The sequence below is a fragment of the Bos mutus genome, chromosome 15 (genome assembly GCF_027580195.1).
Source record: "Bos mutus isolate GX-2022 chromosome 15, NWIPB_WYAK_1.1, whole genome shotgun sequence".
Taxonomy (NCBI): domain Eukaryota; kingdom Metazoa; phylum Chordata; class Mammalia; order Artiodactyla; family Bovidae; genus Bos; species Bos mutus.
In genome coordinates this window covers 33,346,277-33,365,319 of record NC_091631.1, presented here as the reverse complement: position 1 = coordinate 33,365,319, position 19,043 = coordinate 33,346,277, and the positions used below count along the sequence as shown (strand labels likewise).

The window sequence follows — 19,043 nt, the reverse complement described above, 5'->3', positions numbered from 1 at the left end:
TAAACCAGCTCCAAGAAAGGAGGTCTTGTTTTCGAGGTGTGCATGGGCCCAGAGATGGGCCCTTCCACCAGACATTCTTCTCCTCACAGTGGCCCTCTGGGGTTTTCACTCCTTTCCTACAACAAGCGCTTTCCCACTTCTGGGCCCCAGGGGTGTTAGCACAACAGTGGCATTGACCACAGGCTCTGGACATCAGGGAGGCTTGCATCCGGCACCAGGTGGCGACACAGAGCAGGGCTGTCTGAGCGGGCGGAGAGCTGGGCACACAGGGTAGCGAGGCGGCAGGGTGTGCCGCAGGGCTCCGAGGGCGGGTGGCCCTTATGGTAGAGAAACCAGAAGGTCTGGAAAAGCTGTGTGTCCTTCCGCATGCGGTACACCAGGTCGTGCCAGGCAGTGGGCAGCGCGTTGGGCAGCCCATAGGTTTCCCGAGCCCTATAGAGGAGGTACCAGTGCGGCGTGGCTCCGGGCTCGTTCGCCTCCGTCAGATTCATGATGTAGGTCTCATGGTCCAGGACCACGTGAGAGCTCCCAGAGTAGTTACCGTCTATTTGGTAGACACGGTACCCTGCAAGGAGGGAGGACTGACTGGACACGGAGAGGGCAAGGCCACTCCAGCAAGGAGGCACAGCTTATCCCCTGGGTGGCCCTGGTTCCAGCTCGCCTTCCTCTCTCTCAACCACCTCCTTCATCCCAAAAACTTGGCTTCCGCCTCACTCACCAGGATTAAGGCCGATGTAGGTGGTGGCACTGGGCGCCAGGAAGGCTACAGACAGTGGCCGGCTGAGGGTCTCTTCGTCATAGAAGACCTCAAACTCATCCACGTGGGTGTGACCAAAGAACTGACCAGCCAAGGTGTTCTCATACCTGGCCAGAAGACACAAATCACATTCAGAAGATTCTAGTGAGGGGGAGAAGAAGATCTGACGAGGAGAGGGTGCTTTCTTTGTCCGTCCAGTTCAAGGACGTAGCCTCCCAACCCCATGGGGCAGTGGGGGATAGTGAGATGCCTGAGGGAATTTCTGACCTTTAGACTCTTGAAAACCACTCCTGCCTATAACACATCTTCCTCCTACCTTTCCACAATTCTGTAATAATTCCAGCTCCAGCTCTTCAGGCAGTGCCCTGGGGGAATGTGGCCAATTATGTGCACCTGTGGGGAGGGTTAAGGAAGGTTTTCAGGAGAAGAGGGGTCCAGGCAGCACTAGCTAGGATGGCAAGTGTTCATGTCTCCAACAAGGGTTGGCATTCATGGCCAGAGATGGGGAGCAAGTGAAAGGACTTTCTAAGAGTGACAGTTGAGCTGAATCCCCAGGGAACACTTGTGAGTGCCAGAAAAATAGAGCTGCTCTGCCTACAGTGCTCCAGCACCAGACAGGAGTCTGCTGGGGAAGGGCCTGCTCTCCCCCCAACCCCTGGCCCCTGCCCACCGGCTGGGCTCCCACCACCCTCTCACTTTGTCTCCCCGGTCCTCAGCGGCCTGAAGCTCCCCCACCAGCCACTGGAGCTGTCCAGCAGGATCTGTGGAGTTGATCAAAAGCCAGAAGTTCTCACGGGAACAGAAATTCATGTTGAGAGAGATGAGGCGGAGGCCAGGGCGTGGGGAAAGGGCATAGAACCCCCCAATTCTGAAACAAAGTGAACACGGGTCAGCACGCATTCAGAGTCTTGGCCCTCTGTGCCTAGTCCTGTGCAAGGAACCTGTGTGAAGGAAAGATGCACCCAGGATGATCCCTACCCTCATGCTCACATTCTGGCTGAAGGTCAGACAGCACTGACTAGAGGGCCCATGGGACTGGAGAGTGGCTCAGAGGACTGGAGGCTGTAGAAGCTCAGAGGAGAGAGAAAGTGGGCTAGAACAGGAAGCAAAGGTCGTCCAGAGAGAAGAGGGCCCAGGCCTACATAGGTGAGCTGGAAAAATTGGGATGTTACAGGGGGAAGGCATCTTAGAGAGGGCCAACATGAGCAAACAGTGCCGCTAGCCCTGTGAAGGAGGGTGCCTGGAGATAAGGGTGGAAATGGAAAGTGGGGTCAGACTGGGAGGGGAGTGAAGCGAGCTGAGGGCTCAGGCAGAGCACTCACGCGTAATGCCGGTTCCCCACTCCCTTCACTTTCATCCACCTTTCTCCTCCCTCCCTGGGTTTCCGTGGGTCTCAAATACCTGAGGGTGCGAAGGGCTTCAGCCGGCAGCCAGGGCTCCCACGCCTCGGCCATCGCCTCATAGAGCCAGTGGGAAGACTGGTTGCCCTTTATGAAGGGGAGGGAAGCCGTTGACGGGTGTGCTCTCGTGGTTGCCCACGGCAGGGTACACCGGCACGGGCCCCAAGAACTTCTTCACAAGGGCTGTGATGGTGGTCAGCGCCCGCAGCTGGTCCTGACGAGACTGCTGCCAGATGTTGTGAGCAGGGATGTCTCCTGTCCAGTACACCATATCAAAAGGGCCGGCAGGGCCCAGCCCACTCAACAGGCTCTCCAGGGTTCGCAGGGGCAGGTCACACTTGCTATACTCGCCCCAGTACCCAGCACCGGGCTGGGAGGCAGGCGGTGGGCCAGAATCCCGGCGGCAACACAGTGGGTTCTCACAGTTGGGGTCTGTGCCTTCCAGGTAGTCGTGATCCCAGTGCAGATCAGTGAGAAAGAGGACGCGGCTGACAGGGGAGCCTGGGGCTGGGGGCTTGGGCGGCTGGGGGGGCGGCTTTGGCACGGCTGGCAGAGAGATGTTCCAAGAGGAGAAGATGTCCCAGTGCCCACAGGAAGAGCCCAGCAGCAGACCACAGGCCTCCGACGGGCTCAGCACTGAGCGTGTCCACACCTCCACCATGTCGTCCTCGAAGAGCTGGACAGCTGACTGGCACACGGCAGGCGGCGCGATCTTCAGCAGCACGCACAGCTTGATGGCCACGGAGCCCACCCAGGCCACACTGGCCTGATTCTGCCATAGGAAAACCAGCGGTGAGGGATCAGAGACAGAGCTCAGGGGCCAGGCCGTCCTGGATATGAAAGACCCTTTGGGCTTCCATACCCACAGTGGGGCTGGAATAGACTCCACCACGGCGAAGAGATATCAGTTCACACCTGTCTCCCACAGACATTGCCCTGTGACTCAAACAGCACCAGGCCAGTACTTCCTTTTAAGCTCAGTGGCAGTTCAGGCCTTTGCTGGCCCGGCTGACTTTCTCAGACATTGTCTGCTGAGTGGCCTGAAATTTGGACTGGGCAGAATGACAGACTGACCAGCATTTGGGGACACACGTGAGGATAGGACCTTGATTCCCTGAGGAAACCTTCTGCCCCCGCCCCCACCCCCCCCCCCCACCCCCAACCAACCAGCACTCATCATAACCCCATGAAGGACAGTCAAGGCAGCCCAGACCGAACTAGTCCCACATCTCTGGATATTCTTTAATTCAGCTTCCCTTTTGGGTAGTAGCTAGCTCTAGGCATAGTGGTGCTAGGTGTAAGGTGGAGGGGATTCAGTCAGGCACACCAAGCTGGGAGTCCCGCCCACACCAGCTGCTGGCTGTCTAACAAGTGACTTCAGCTCCGGGGCCTCTATTCATTTGTAAAGCAGAGATAACAGTAATGAAACCACCTAGCAGGCTACATTTAACCTGTATAAAAACGCTAGCACAGTGCCCAGCATTAAACTTGCACTGTTTCCTTACTTCACAAGGTCACAGTGGAGGTGGTGGTGGTGGTGTGCAGCCAAAGAACGGCAAATTCAGCAAAGTCTTGTGGAAGACAGCCTCTCCATCAGGGATGCTCTTGGAAACCCGGGAGCACCGGCCTTAGCCCCAGCCCCTACCCCCAGCTGCACCTTTCTGGCCTGTCTCCCAGCAGCCCCTGTAGCGCTCACCCTCAGCCCGAAGTCGATGGCGGTGAACAGTCCTTTGCAGGTTGGGCAGGTGAGGTTCCACCAGCCAAAGGCCTCCTGGAGCTGGGGCGCTATGCGAATGAACTTGGCGGGATGGCCTTGGGTAGGAAGAGGGTGGGCCTCCGCAGGGGACCAGAGGACCGGGGAGTTGGGCAGTGCCAGCGCCAGCGCCAAGCCCAACCACAGGAGCCTCAGACAGGGGGCCCCTAAGGACCTGTCCGATGCCTGCTCCCGGCCCGACCTGGGGCGGCCCTGGCCGGGAGAAACTCCATGGCGGGGCATCGCCCAGCTTCCTAGACCAGGCTGGTTCGCCTGCCCGGACCCGGCTGGTGTAGGCCCCAGTAGGCTCTCGGGATCCCAGGCGGTGCCAGGGACACCGATTACCCCCCGCGCAGTCGGCTGATTGCTCTGAGAAAAGCCACAAAGCAGCTCCGCCCCTTCCTCCTTCTGGGTTCCGCAGCAGCTGATCGCGGTGGCTGGAAGCCAGCGCGCAGCTAGGGAGGCGGAGTGGACGCGGAGTGGGCGGGGCGCGCCTGGGACCTGCCCAGGTTCCCGCCCGCTATCCCACCCCGGCCTGGACTGCGGCGGGAGGCTGCTGTCGCCGCCCAGCCCTTGCTGGAGCCTATCTAGTGTGGCTGGTGAGAGGCTCCTCCGAGGCCCCTTAGGCAACTCCTCTCACTCAAATTCCTGGAATAGCTAACTGCCAGGCCCACCGGGCTTTAAACTCGAAGCGGAGTGGGCAAGAGCTGGTGGTGGTGGCGGGGAGCACAACGAGGCAGGGATGCTTACACTGGGTCTGTTACTCTCCGCCCAGAAGGTGCCAGTCCTCAATTTCCTATGTTCTGCCACTGGTCCCTGCACCCGTGAGTCGTCGCCCTGCCTTTAGTCGCCGTACTCAGACTTCTCCAAGTGGAAGGGACCCTAGGCTTACCCATGCCTTCATCATATGTTTGAGGAAACGGAGGCTCAGATGGTAAAGTGGCTAGTTGAGTTGAGTTCAGTCGCTCAGTTGTGTCGGACTCATTTTCAGTAACATGGATGCATCTAGAGATTATTATACTAAATGAAGTAGCTCAGAAAGACACGACAACCTGTGGCTAAGAACAGATTAAAGACCATACAGCCAGGAACATGAATTAGAACTTGGGTCTTCCACCTTCTTGAATCCTTGACGGTGAAAGCTATCATTTGCCGAGTGCTGTAGGATGTCCCAGGCACTGAAACAGGCATTTTATAATGACTAATCCTCAGTTCTAACAACAACTCTAAAAAGTTAGTATAATACTGTTATTTTCTCCGTTTTACAGATGGGTAAACTGAGGCACGGGACAGTTAAGTGACAGAATAGTGATTAAAACTGAACTGTATCTCAGTGCTTCTCCAGATCCACAGAACTATCAAGTTCCTGTCAGTTCTTTCCTTTGAGAAATTTTTCTTTAAAAAACAAAAAAATTCATTTATTTTTATTTTCGGTTGTGCTGGGCTTCTTTAGTTGTGGCGAGTTGGGGCTGCTCTTTGACGTGGTGCTCAGGCTCTAGGCCCGCCGGCTTCCGTAGTTGCAGCACAGATTCAGTAGGGACTCTAGAGAGTAGGCTCGGTAATTGTGGCACTCCAGCCCAGTTGCTCTGCTGCATATGGAATCCTTCTGGACCAGGGATTGAACACGTGTCCCATGCATTAGCAGGTGGATTCCGATACCGTACCACCCCTGAAGTCTTGAGAATTTTTTTCCAAGTGACCCTTGCCCCAATTTCTATGAGCATCATATCAGATAGATTAATTATAGTATAATAGGAAATATATTTGGTTTTGTCTCCAGTTTCTGGCACAGAGCTCCTGAAATCTTGAATTTTCTGATAGGAACATCTTTTGTTATTTTTACAAGCCCCTTTCAATCACACCCAAATTTATGTTAATAGGTGAATTAGGGTGGGGCACCTAAATAGCCTCAGGATGGGGCTGGTCTCTGGGAAGATCTAGTGATCAGAGTGAGATGTTTTGGTCTCACAGTCTCCAGGTTGGGGAAGAGGGCTGGGGATTGAGCTGTATAAAAACTCTCAGAGCGCTTCTGGGTTGGTGAACAGTTGAGGTGTTGAGAAGGTGGTATGCCTGCAGAGGGCATCGAAGTTATGTGGCAGTCCCCCTCACATGCTTTGCCCTATGCGTCTCTTTCATTTGGCCATTCCTCAATTTTACCCTCAGTATTAATCAGAACACGTAAGAAGGTGTTTTCCTGAGTCCTGGAAACTGTTCTAGCAAATTATCAAACCTGAGTAGAGGGTCATAGAACCCTAGAATTCACAGCTGGTTGGTCATAAGTATAAGTGGCAATCTGAGACATTTTGTAAGCAGGTAGGGAAGGGGGTCCCCAGAAGGAAAGAATCAAATACAGCTTTCAGACACAAGAGAAGCCATTTTCGGCCTAAGCCATTCTGTGCTCTAGTCTGACACAGCGTCTGCCCTTGAACAGGTCTTGTGCTGTGCGCTCAGTTGTGTCCGGCTGTTTGTGACCCCATGGACTGCAGCCCACCAGGCTCCTCTGTCCATGGGGATTCTCCAGGCAAGAATACGGGAGTGGATTGCCATTTCCTTCTCCAGGGGATCTTCTTGACCCAGGGATTGACTGCACACGTCCTGCATTGACAGGCAGATTCTTTACCTGCTGAGCCACCTAGGAAACCTCCAATAAAGATCTTAAGAGAAAAAAAAAAAGAACAAGACTTTTCAAGCAAGAGAAGTAACCAAAGTAAGGGTAATAAATCAGTTGTAAAGACTCCCAGTTCTGTTTCAATGGTAAATGTTAGCCTGAAGCACTTTCTTGAGCTGTTTTTCAGAATTTAAACCCTTTCTGAGTAAGTACCCAATTCCTAGATCAACTGGAACCTAAAGGATGCTGCTGCTGACTTTTTCTGACCCTTGGGACTTCAGTCAACTAAAGTTGGAGCTCTGTCAAGTTCTGCTTCTATTCTCTGCAGAATTCTCCTGCTCAAGCCCCTTCTTGTATATGCATGCATCCTTAGCTTAAAACCTCCCCAATTTTGCTGTTTAGGGAGATACTACTTTGGGAATGATTCCTGATGTTCATCTTACTTGTTACAAGTAATAATTTTTTTTATTTCTCCTAATCTCTGTCTCCTTTGCATCTTTTGGCTTGACACCCACAAAAAGCTGAACTGAGTTTTCTGGTAACATTGTGACTGGCTATGTTGCAGGAAGGGAAACTTCTTACAGGGCCTGAGAGTGGGCTCTTGTCTAACATTCTGAAAAGAATCGTTGGAGGAAACACATGAACTGACAAAGCAAGAAGGGCTGGGAAGGGGTGCCTACATGGAGAGCAGCAGGATAAGGGAACCCAGGAGAACCGCTCTGCCACGTGGCCCGCCATCTCATTTTATGGTAATTGGGTTACTTTCCAGGTTGTCTCTGGCCAATCATTCTCACTCAGGGTCTTTCCTGGTGGCATGCGCATCCCTCAGCCAAGATGGGTTCCATTGAGAAGAATTCTGGGAAATTGGTAGGACATTTGGACTGGAGTCTCTTTTCTGCCTTTGACCTTTCTTGAATTCTTCTAATTGGTGATAGCTTGTTAGTTCTGCGCTCCTTACCAGGACCTCCTGTTAAGATAACTCATGCAAGAGGGTACTACCTTGCCTAGCCAGGGCAGGTGTTTTCAGTCAGCGTTCCCCTAACATCTGGAGTGGGGACAATCTTGTGGGACTGACCCGTTTAATTTGTTGGATCCGATCCTAACTCCAGGTAGATAGTATAATTTAGTCAAATTGTTGTAAAATTAGCTGGTGTTGGAGAATTGGTTCATGTCAGAGAAAACTCTTTCAGAATTGGTGTCAGAAATACAATTTGCTAGCTTGGCCCTAGCTCATGGAATCTTGTGATCCAGGAAGAGATGGAATGGAAGAGCAGGGGACGAGGAACCTTAGATTTCTGGGTGGCCACATAGTCACCCATGCTATGAGACAGCAGCTGTGCTGTAATCAATTACCAAAGGTAAATTTTACCAATGGAATTTAGCTATAGATCCAACTCCTGGGGCATTGTTCACTAGAATCTCGAGGAAATGGAAACTAGTAAGAAAAAAGCAAACTACGCAATCTTTTGGTTATTGATATCTGTAGTAGCTAAAATGAAATAAGAAAGAGTGCTGGATTGGACCTTGATTGGCTTGAGCTTCGGCTACTAGCCCCAAAGCCACCAACAAAGGGAAAATATTATGTGGGGACAACAGAAAGTAAGACTCTGGTCACCAAGAAGATAGTCTGTGTTGGGAGAAGACAAAACCAAGAAACTACTAAAACCAGGGGATATAATGTGAAGGAATTGTTTTACTTTATAGATTAGTATCATCAACTTCTTAAACAGCCTTCACTGAAATGCATTGTGAGAATGACTAATTTGGGGATAGTAGTTTTTTTAAATGCTACAGAATGGAAGAGCATGTTTAGGTTGATACAGGGCCTATAGCTTACTGTGCAACAATCACCAGTGGTTATACATGATCCAGACACACAGTAAGTTTTTCCTGAGGAAATGGCCAGCCTGCTGGATTGGATAAAAGCCACTGTAAGGTCTGTTTACCCTGGTAAGGTTAACTATTCATCTGCTGCTGCTGCTGCTAAGTCGCTTCAGTCATGCCCGACTCTGTGCGACCCCACAGACGGCAGCCCACCAGGCTCCCCCGTCCCTGGGATTCTCCAGGCAAGAACACTGGAGTGGGCTGCCATTTCCTTCTCCAATGCATGAAAGTGAAAAGTGAAAGTGAAGTCGCTCAGTTGTGTCCGACTCTTAGTGACCCCACGGACTGCAGCCCACCAGGCTCCTCCATCCCTGGGATTTTCTAGGCAAGAGTACTGGAGTAGGGTGCCATTGCCTTCATCAACCCCCATTAAATGGCAAATGGAACACTTCAGATAAAGAAGCTGATCTGCTTCATGTGCAGGCCATGTGGAATGGATTTTATGATGAGGATATTCACTCCCTTGATCTTGAGTGACCTCGGCCTGCAGCAGCTTAAAGTGGAGCTTTGGTACCCAGCCAGAGACTGAGGTCGGGTCGCAGTGGTAAGAGCACTGAATCCTAACCACTAGACCAGTGATCAGTGACAAGGCCCTGGCTCTTCAGCTTTGCAGAAAAGAATTCCCACAAAAAATGGAAAGTAGTGAAACCAGTAAAGTATTTATTAGGGGGGAAAAGTACAGTACATGAGGACTCGGAGAGACTCGGAGAGAAAGAGAGGGTCTCTGAGTTGCAGCCTCGTGGCAGTTTGAATTACTTTTATGGGGCATTTCTTCTGGGTTTCCTTTGACCAATCATTTTGATTTGACTGGTTCTGAGCCGTATTTGGTTTACCTCAGGAGTCTCCCATATGTGCATGTTCATCTCTTAGCCAGGATGGATTCTAGTAAAGAGACTTATGGGTAATTGACTTTACTTACTATGAAGTGATGTCCCCTCCCTTTTTGACCTCCAAGGAGTCTTTCTGTGCATATGTAGTCCGGGAGGTCTCCTTGACTTCGGGAATGAGGAATATGTGGTCTCTTATCTCTTACCTGGGCCCAGACGCCTCCATCGTCTTGTTTTCATGGAGTTTCTGTCCACAGAAGATAAGTTATTCAGCCAGCAGCCCATCCATGTCCTGCCTCACCCTGACTATGCCCAGTACCCAGGACACAGTAAATGCTATGGTTAAGTAGGCTCCTTTTGCATGGACACCACTGTTGCATCGATGCCCCATGTAACTTTACTGCTACGTATTCAATCACCAGTCCAAGAAATCTTATTTGATCTGTTGTCTTCCCTTCTCATCCATCTTACAGATGCTAATAAAAACATTATATTAATTAACAAGAGAATGGGGAGATGTGGATGGGAGAATCAAGGGACTCATCCCAACAGGGTGGATATCTTTAGATGGTTATCAAGAAAGGGAGTTCAAGTAGCCCCATTTGTCCTTAACTGTTTCTGCTCTGAGACTCTGTCCTTACTTACAGAGGACACTGATGACCCCTAGGGCCCACATTCTATCTGTTCTCCAAGACCTTATTTTCTAAGGTCTTGTAAGCAAAAAATGTAAGGTTGATGTACCGCAGTTGCCTACATAGTTAAGATGCATATCTAAAGAATAATTTCAGTGAGTCCAGATTCTTGCATCTTCCCATACATGGAAAAGAACTAAAATAACTTGAAATACCTATTCTTTGTGATTAGCAGCAACTTTTTGATGTTCAACCAAATGTTTGTTTCCCAGCAAAAACCTCATATATATTCTTGTTCCTCCCTAACCGCTTTGGAGCAGTTCCTCAGAACTACTTGAGACACTGACTCCTGGGCTATAGCTCTCAGTTTAGTCAGTTCAGTCACTCAGTTGTGTCTGACTCTTTGCGACCCCATGGACTGCAGCACACCAGGCTTCCCTGTCCATCACCAACTCCCGGAGCTTACTCAAACTCATGTCCATCGAATCAGTGATGCCATCCAACCATCTCATCCTCTGTCTCCCCTGTCTCCTCCTGCCTTCAATCTTTCCCAGCATCAGGGTCTTTTTCTGTGAGTCAGTTCTTCGCATCAGAAGGCCAAAGTATTGGAGTTTCGGCTTCAGCATCAGTCCTTCCAGTGAATATGCAGTGATTTCCTTTAGGATAGACTGGTTGGATCTCCTTGCAGTCCAAGGGACTCTCAAGAGTCTTCTCCCATACCACAGTTCAAAACCATCAATTCTTCGGTGCTTAGTTCTCTTTATAGTCCAACTCTCACATCCCTTACATGACTACTGGAAAAACTATAGCTTTGACTAGATGGACCTTTGTTGGCAAAGTAATGTCTCCGCTTTTTAATACGCCGTCCAGGCTGGTCATAGCCTTTCTTCCAAGGAGCAAGTGTCTTTTAATTTCATGGCTGCAGTCACCATCTGCAGTGATTTTGGAGCTCAAAAAAACAAAGTCTCCCTGTTTCCATTGTTTCCCCATCTATTTGCCATGAAGTAATTGGACCAGATGCCATGATCTTAGTTTTCTGAATGTTGAGTTTTAAGCCAACTTTTTCACTCTTTCACTTTCATCAAGAAGCTCTTTAGTCCTCAGAAAGATCCCCAATTAAACTTAACTCACAAATTTACATTGTGTGTTTTTCTTTCAGTTGACAATCTTATCTTTCACTTGTGTCTCATCTCCTTAATAACATCATTTTTGATCACTCCCTCCTTTTTCATTTGCCTAATCCCCCTTTTCACAGTGATTTCACATATATTGTTGCTTTTGATAGAACCAGCACTTGCTACATATTTATCGTCCTTATTCTTATGGATAGGTGGTCAAAAACCTCTCTTCCCCTGATATGGATGACATTGTTCTCCAGAAATCAAATTCAGAGAAAGAGATTAACATGCAAGAGATTTGGGGATTCCCTGGTCATCCAGGGGTTAAGACTCTGCCCTTTCACTGTTGTGGGCCTGGGTTGAGTCCCCGGTGGGGGAAAGAAGATCCCACTGCAAAAACAAAAACAAAAATGAAACAAACAAACAAAAATAATGCAAGAGGCTTATTAGGAGATGCTCTGTGGAAAGAAAGGGAAGGTAGCAGCATAGAGCGGAGGGACAAGTTGAACTGTGATGCTATCTCCATAGAGGCTTCAGTGGATTTTATGGGAGTTTTGAAGCTGAGATGACCCTTCAGAGTTGTTCTGAAATAGGGTGAGGGGCTTGCTTCATTTGGGAAAATCCCAGAAGCTGATCCCAGAACAGCAACTGTTACCCATCATTTTCCTCTTCTATATTTTCTCGATTTCCTTCACGCCTAGCTAGCACCTCTGTTGATTTCAGTGGCTTACCTGATGGTGTGACCCAGACTTTTCCCTTCAGGAATCTGAGCCTCAGTATCCATGCTCTCCTAAGTCAGAGCTGCTGCACTTGTCATGACCATCAAAATAGAGCAGAGCAAGGCAGTATCAAGAGGTTCCCAAATGAAACAGTGCCAAACACATCCCCCTATGTCTCCTTTGGTAACAGCTATCCTATCTCCCTTTATTTATTTATGATCACGCTGCATAGCTTATAGGATCTTAGCTCCCCAACCAGGGATTTAATCTGTACTCTCTGCAATGAAAGCACAGAGCCCTAACCACTGGACAGTCAGGAAATGGCCCCTTCCATCCTGCCTCCCCTTGTTCCTGTGATCAGGATTTGAGTTGAGAATTTTAAGTTGTTTTTTAAAAAATGCTATTTATTTATTCATTTTTGGCAGTGTTGTGCCTTTGTTGCTGCGTGCAAGCTTCCTCTAGTTGCAATGGGCAGGGTCTACTCTCTAGAGGAGGTGCACGGGCTTTTCACTGTGGAGCACGGCTCTGGGGCACCTGCTCAGTAGTTATGGTGCACAGGCCTAGTCTGTGCCGCCCCCAACCCCCCCCCCCCCCCGCCCACCGGCCCCTGGCATGTGAGATCTTCCCTGACCAGGGATCAAACCCATGTCCCCTGCCTTGACGGGTAGATTTACTGGACCACTAGGGTGGTTGGGGTTCCAGTTTTGAACAGTGATGGGCAGAGGGATGGGACTGTGAACTTCCTAGTTAATTTGGGAAGTCTGATTCCATTTGGGGTACCTATGTGTCATTGTGTTAGGAAATCTATTCAAATTCTGTACAGATAACTAGTCAACTCTTGGGCTAACTGTGAAACTGGAAATTAAATCTGTTACTTGTCAGCAACCAAGAATTGATGGGGAAAGGTCTCCCTCTTGTGGAATTTGTAGAAAGTACACGATATCCTGAACAAATGGCATCTTCTGACAGGCAGTTCCAACCAGGTGTGCACAGACCCCTGCAGGGCAGAGCAGTGGCTAAGGGATGGGTTTTAGAATCAGTTTCCTGTGTTAGAATCCTGGCTCTGCCACTCGCTAACTGTGTGACCCTGCAACGCATGTCACCTTCTAAACTTCCATTTCTTCCTTCCTGTGCAACATGGAAATAATAGTACAGAATTTTGGTAAAGATCCAGTGAGATAAAGCATTGTTGTTCAGTTGCTCAGTCATGTCTGACTTTTTGCGACCCCATGGACTGCAGCACACCAGGCTTCCCTGTCCATCACCAACTCCTGGAGCTTGCTCAAACTCATGTCCATCGAGTCAGTGATGCCATCCAACTATCTCATCGGCTGTCGTCCCCTTCTTCTCCTGCCTTCGATTCTTCCCAGCATCAAGGTCTTTTCTAATGAGTCAGCTCTTCGCATCAGGTGGCCAAAGTATTGGAGTTTCAGCTTCAGCATCTGTCCTTCCAATGAATATTCAGGACTGATTTCCTTCAGGATTGACTGGTTTGATCTCCTAGCAGTCCAAGGGACTCTCGAGAGTCTTCTCCAACACCACAGTTTGAAAGCATCAATTCTTAGGCGCTCAGCCTTCTTTATGGTCCGACTCTCACATCCATACATGACCACTGGAAAAACCATAGCTTTGACTAGATGGACCTTTGTTGGCAAAGTGATGTCTCTGCTTTTTAATATGTTGTCTAGGTTTGTCAGTACTAAACCAACTAGAGATAAAGAGTAGTTAGAATAATATGTAATGTCTGCATCTGCCATTTATACTGGCGATCCTTGATGTAATTTAATGAGGTCTGACTCCTGTCCTCCCTGGCTTCCCACACCCCATTCACTGTGTCCACAGTCAGGGGAAAGGAACTCTGGTTGCAGTGAGGTAAAGAAAGAATGTGGGAAACAAATGCCCGCCCCCACTGAGATATAGGTAGCATTTATTTAACAGACAGTAACAGCTCCTTTTATTGTCAGGCAGTCATACATTCATTCACTCGAAAACACACACACACACACACACACACACACTGATTTGTCAAAACAAAACCCTCATTGAATTCAGCCTCCCTAGAAAAGCCTTACTGTATAGTCATCTATTGTTATTCATGCAGCTTCCTGGGGCTTCAATCTCCCACCCATGAACTTCTCATCAAAGGATTCATTCAATACAAACAATTCTCTTCTGAAAGGAGAGGGATAAATTCTGCATCTAAGAAAAATATAATTAGAAAATGTTATATATTGTTATACTATCGTCCGTTGGTATCCGTGGGGGATTGGTTCGGTAGAAACAAAAATCCACAGATGCTTAAAATCCCTATTTAAAATGGCATCCCACAAAGAGTACAGTTGGCCCTTCTCTCCTCGGATTTGTCATCTGTGGATTCAACCAACCTCTCAGTTGACTGAATCCATGAATGTCCAACTTGCAGATAGGGAGGGCCGACTGTGTTAGTAGTGTTAGTAACTGAGCAATTGTAATCAATCACAGGAGCACTTCAGCTGCTGAGAGGAGTCGTGGGAGCATAGAGAAGAGCGACCTGCAATTGAGGGCTCTCATGGAGGAAGAGATTTGTTTGCCTAGATGTAGGAGGGCCGATGCCCCCATACAGGGAATCTCTTGCATAGCCCTCTGGCGGGAGAGGGCTGGGCAACTTTGGAAACTGAGAGAGGTGCTGGGAGCCCTGAGAGCGAGGTGGAGTTGGAGAGTGCCAATAGCTGAGGATGGCTGGCACCAGCGGGACTAGGAGGATCACGTTAGAGAGTTTAGTGCTAATCCTCAAAGGAACGGGTGTATTTACTATTAATTCTGTTCCTTCATTCACCCAGCCAGCCAGTCATTAAGGTAATAAATACTGCCAGGAACCATGAAACACAGAGATGACTAGAACATCAGCATCTCCCTCAGACAGCTCATGGGTCTGTGGGAAGAAACAGACACGAAAGCACCAGCCTTACAAGGAAAATATTTCAATGAAACGTCATGGTCCAGTAGAGGTCAAAGGAAGAAGTGGTGGATTCCTGTTGACTAGATAGTAAGGGTTGGTGGGGATGAGAACTGTTTTTTTCCAGAAGAGGTCAGTCTTGAAATAAGAGTATTTGCTTGGAGGACACGATTGGCAAGTGGTTTCCCCTTTCTTCTCAGTTCTTGAGATGCACTAACCTTTCAGAGCTTACACAACATGCTCTCAGCTTTCTCAGTTGAGCTGAGAACAGCTGTGCTGTTCTTTCTGCCTAAAAGGATCTTCTCTCTCCTTTCACTTAATTAACTTCAACTCATTCTTTAGCTGAATTGTGATTTCCTTGCAGACATTTTTCCTAGTCTATTTTTTCTCTTTTCCTTCTTTTTCCTTCTCTTTCCTCTCCTTTCTCTCCTTCTTTTCTTTTTCCTCTACCATAGGTCCCATTACAGCTAAAAATTTGTTTATTTATGTGCTTTTTTGATTCATGTCTGTCTTCTCCTGTAGACTGTAAACTTCATGAAGGCGGGGACTGTGTCTGATTTTGTGGGCTTCCCTGGTGTCTCAGATGGTTAAAAATCTGTCTGCAATGTGGGAGACCTGGGTTTGACCCCTGGGTCAGGAAGATCCCCTGGAGAAGGGAATGGCAACCCACTCCAGTATTCTTGCCTGGAGAATTCCATGGGCAAAGGAGCCTGGCAGGCTATACAGGCTATGGGGTCATAAAGATCTGGACATGACTGAGCCACTAAAACTAATACATATCCCCAGTACTCACCACGGTTGCTTAAATAAATTAGAAGTGAGAGTATAACAAAATGACCAAAGATATGAAATATTATATAACAAGGAGAAATTTTTCAAAAGTTTAGATGAAGAGTAAATAAAGTTTGAGAAGAGATGGGTGGGCAGGGAGGAGATCTTGAAGAATTTAGTTACCATCTAAACAACTGAGTCATTAAAGGATATTTTAATGGGAGTATGGAGATGCAATGAGGTAGGGCCAGGGAAATCAGCTGGTAAAGAATGGTGATAGGAGGACTTCTGTGGTGGTCCAGTGGTTGAGAGTCTGCCTGCCAATGCAGAAGACATGGTTGTGACCCCTGGTCCGGGACGATCCCACATGCCCGTGGACAATCCCGTATGCCTCGGAGAATCTAAGCCCAAGTGGGCCGCAACTACTGAGCCCACGGGCCACAACAGTAGAAGCTCTCAGCTTGCTTTGTGAGAAAGTCCGCACCCAGAATACTATGTAAATAAATAAATAATTGAAAAGTAAATAATGGTGATGGATCAAGTTAGAGGAGATGGATTTTGAAAAGTGGGACTGAAGCGGAGTGTTCCTCAGAGCGTATAGAGAGAAGAGATATTTGGAAAGTGGCCTCAAAAGAAATAACTGCAGGCTGTGGGAAGAGGACTCTTGACACCGTCCAAGTAGCCACCTCAGAGTCACAAGAAAACAAGGAAAGACAGTGAATAGTCGAAGACACCAGGGTTTCTGGCTTGGGAGACAGGCAGATGGAGCACACGTCAAAGTGTCAGGCTGGGACAAGAAAAGAGATAGAGCTTTCTCTGAGGCTGAAGGTGGTGTACTTCAAACTCATGTAGGGGGAGGAGGAGGAGACAAAGGGAAGGGACTTCAAAGTCCCTGTGATCTCTGTCAGCTAGGAACTGAGGTCCACCGGTCTCGGTCTGTATCGCCTCCTTCCTCATCTGTCTAACAGCTGTTCTTCAAGTTTCGGCTCAGCCACTCCAGCACTCACTGGGCACCCCTCCCCACGCTCCTCCCATAACACACCCATCAGACACCCAACCTGAGACAATTACCGGATGTTTGCCCACTAGAGCAAAGTGTGGTTGTCAGGGGAGCTTCAGTTTCACCACTTTGTCCCCACTTCCTGGAATGGCACTCACTGTTCATTTGTTTCCCGGAAAGGAAGGGGACTGGGACTTGGGTGTGGAGGAGAATGTTGACAGTGGAGAGATGAGCAGAATGACAAAAAATTTAAGGAGAAACAACCAACCTTCTTGATAAGCAGGACTGGAAATTCAGGTCAAAAGGTACAAACTTCCAATCATAAGATAAAGCACTGAGATAATAAAGATAATGTAAAGTAAAGATAACGTACAGCACGATGAGTAGCTAACACTGCTGTCTGGGATATTTGGAAGTTGTTAAGAGAGTAGATCCTAAGAGTTCTCACTGCAAGGGGAAAAAACAATGTTTTTTTTTAATTTCTCTTTTTTGGTATCTATAAGATGGTGGATGTGAAATAAACTTATTTTGGTAATCATTTCACAGTATATGTAAGTCAAGTCATTATGCTGTACATCTTAAACTTACACAGAGCTATATTTCAATTATATCTCAATAAAGCTGAAAAAAAAGACAAATGATCTAAAACCTGAGAAAATATGACATCTTATACTACTGCACAGATAGATAACCAAGTCAAACCACCTGGATACACTAAATGGGAATGAACTTTGTTGTTTGCTCAGATTGATCTGATTGACAGTCCGTTTTAGAAAGGTAGAATTTAACCATTTCAGTTGCCCATTAGTCTTGTGATAAGCCAAATGATTTTTAATCAAACATATTTTTTCTTGCAGCTTATCTAATAATTTTATCAATATTCTTCTTTTTGCTCCAAAAAAAATTTTTTTTTCAACCTGGTTTCTTGGAAGCCTGCTGCTGCTGCTGCTAAGTCACTTCAGTCGTGTCTGACTCTGGCAAGAATACTGGAGTGGGTTGCCATTTCCTTCTCAATGCATGAAAGTGAAAGGTGAAAGTGAAGTCCTCAGTCGTGTCCGACTCTTAGCGACCCCATGGACTGCAGCCTACCACGCTCCTCTGTCCATGGGACTTTCCAGGCAAGAGTACTGTAGCCATGAAATTAAAAGATGCTTGCTCCTTGGAAGAAAAGCTATGACCAACCTAGACAGCATATTAAAAAGCAGAGACATTACTTTGCCAACAAAGGTCCGTCTAGTCAAGGCTATGGTTTTTCCAGTGGTCATGTATGGATGTGAGAGCTGGACTATAAAGAAAGCTGAGCATCAAAGAATTGATGCTTTTGAACTGTGGTGTTGGAGAAGACTCTTGAGAGTCCCTTGGACTGCAAGGAGATCCAACCAGTCAACCCTAAAGGAAATCAACCCTGAATATGATGAAGCTGTAACTCTGATACTTTGGCCACCTGATGTAAAGAACAAACTCACTGTTCTTCACAGAGAGACCCTGATGCTGGGAAAGATTTAAAGTAGGAGAAGAAGGGGATGATGGAGGATGAGATGGTTGGATGGCATCACTGACTTGATGAACATGAGTTTGAGCAAGCTCTGGGAGTTGGTGATGGAAAAGGAAGCCTGGTGTGCTACAGTCCATGGGGTTGCAAAGAGTTGGACACGACTGAGTGACTGAACTGAACTGAAATCTCATCCTATCTATAGATTTAACCGCCACAGACTATGGGAGAGTGGTTCAGAGGACAATAACAGTTTCAGCCACACTCTCATGCTCTTCCTGTTTTTGAACCCAGGTTTATGTTCCAGACAAACAGTGAGGCAAAACAAATCGAAATGTTGGATTTTAGAGCATAAAAAGGTTTATTGTAAGGGCTAAGCAAGGAGAACCGTGGTTCATGTTCAAAAAGCCTGAACTCCTCATGGGTGTCAGGGAAGAAGTTTTATTTACTTATTTCTTTATCTATTTATTTAGATCTTTAGTTGTGGCATATGGGATCTATTCCTCTGACCAGGGATTGAACCTGGGCCCCCCGTATTAAAAGCGTGGTGTCTTAGCCACTGGACCACAGGGAAGTCCCAGGAGGAAGTTATTATAGGCAAAATTTGGGGGAAGAGCTGCAGGGTGTGTAATCCTCCCCTGGTTGAGTGGTGTGAAGTAACTGGGTGGTGTTCCAGGAATCTCAGTCATCAGCCTTCTGGTTCCAACCATCTGGAGTCCATAAGCTTGAGCGCAACCTGAAGTTACCATCCTCCCTTGGGTGCAGGGGCGCTTATTCCTCCAGATGAACTCACAGATGTGCACCAGGTTGCTATGCACACCCTCTGAAGAGCAGCCAGGACCAGACCCCAATGCACTGCTGCTTTTTTTTTTTTTTATTTCTGCATTCCCTCACTCTCCTAACTGCTTGAATCTCTCCTTTGGAAGGTCTAGGAGGCTAAAGTCTGCTTTCTACAAATAAGAAACGGGGAACACAGAAAGGCTTTTATGCCTGGGAGGTCCCCACAGTTTCTAGCTCACTGTCAATCCTCCTTTTTCTTTGATTCTCCTCAATCTCGCAGAAACAGGTGTTGGACAAGAAAGGGAATAACGTTTTGGATAGAGAGGTTAATCATAAACTCGGCAGAGAAACTAGGTTTTAGGAGGAC

At 47.9% G+C, this 19,043-nt stretch overlaps 1 protein-coding gene across 1 annotated transcript; it reads right to left on the bottom strand.

The window, feature by feature from the left end:
* Positions 1-14: 14 nt before the first annotated feature.
* Positions 15-4,335, bottom strand: SMPD1 (sphingomyelin phosphodiesterase 1). Its single transcript, XM_005907123.3, is given in 7 exon segments — positions 15-565; positions 719-864; positions 1,074-1,150; positions 1,454-1,625; positions 2,159-2,257; positions 2,259-2,929; positions 3,854-4,335. Coding segments are annotated over 7 exon segments (1,875 nt in total). The 5' UTR covers positions 4,154-4,335; the 3' UTR covers positions 15-155.
* Positions 4,336-19,043: the final 14,708 nt, after the last annotated feature.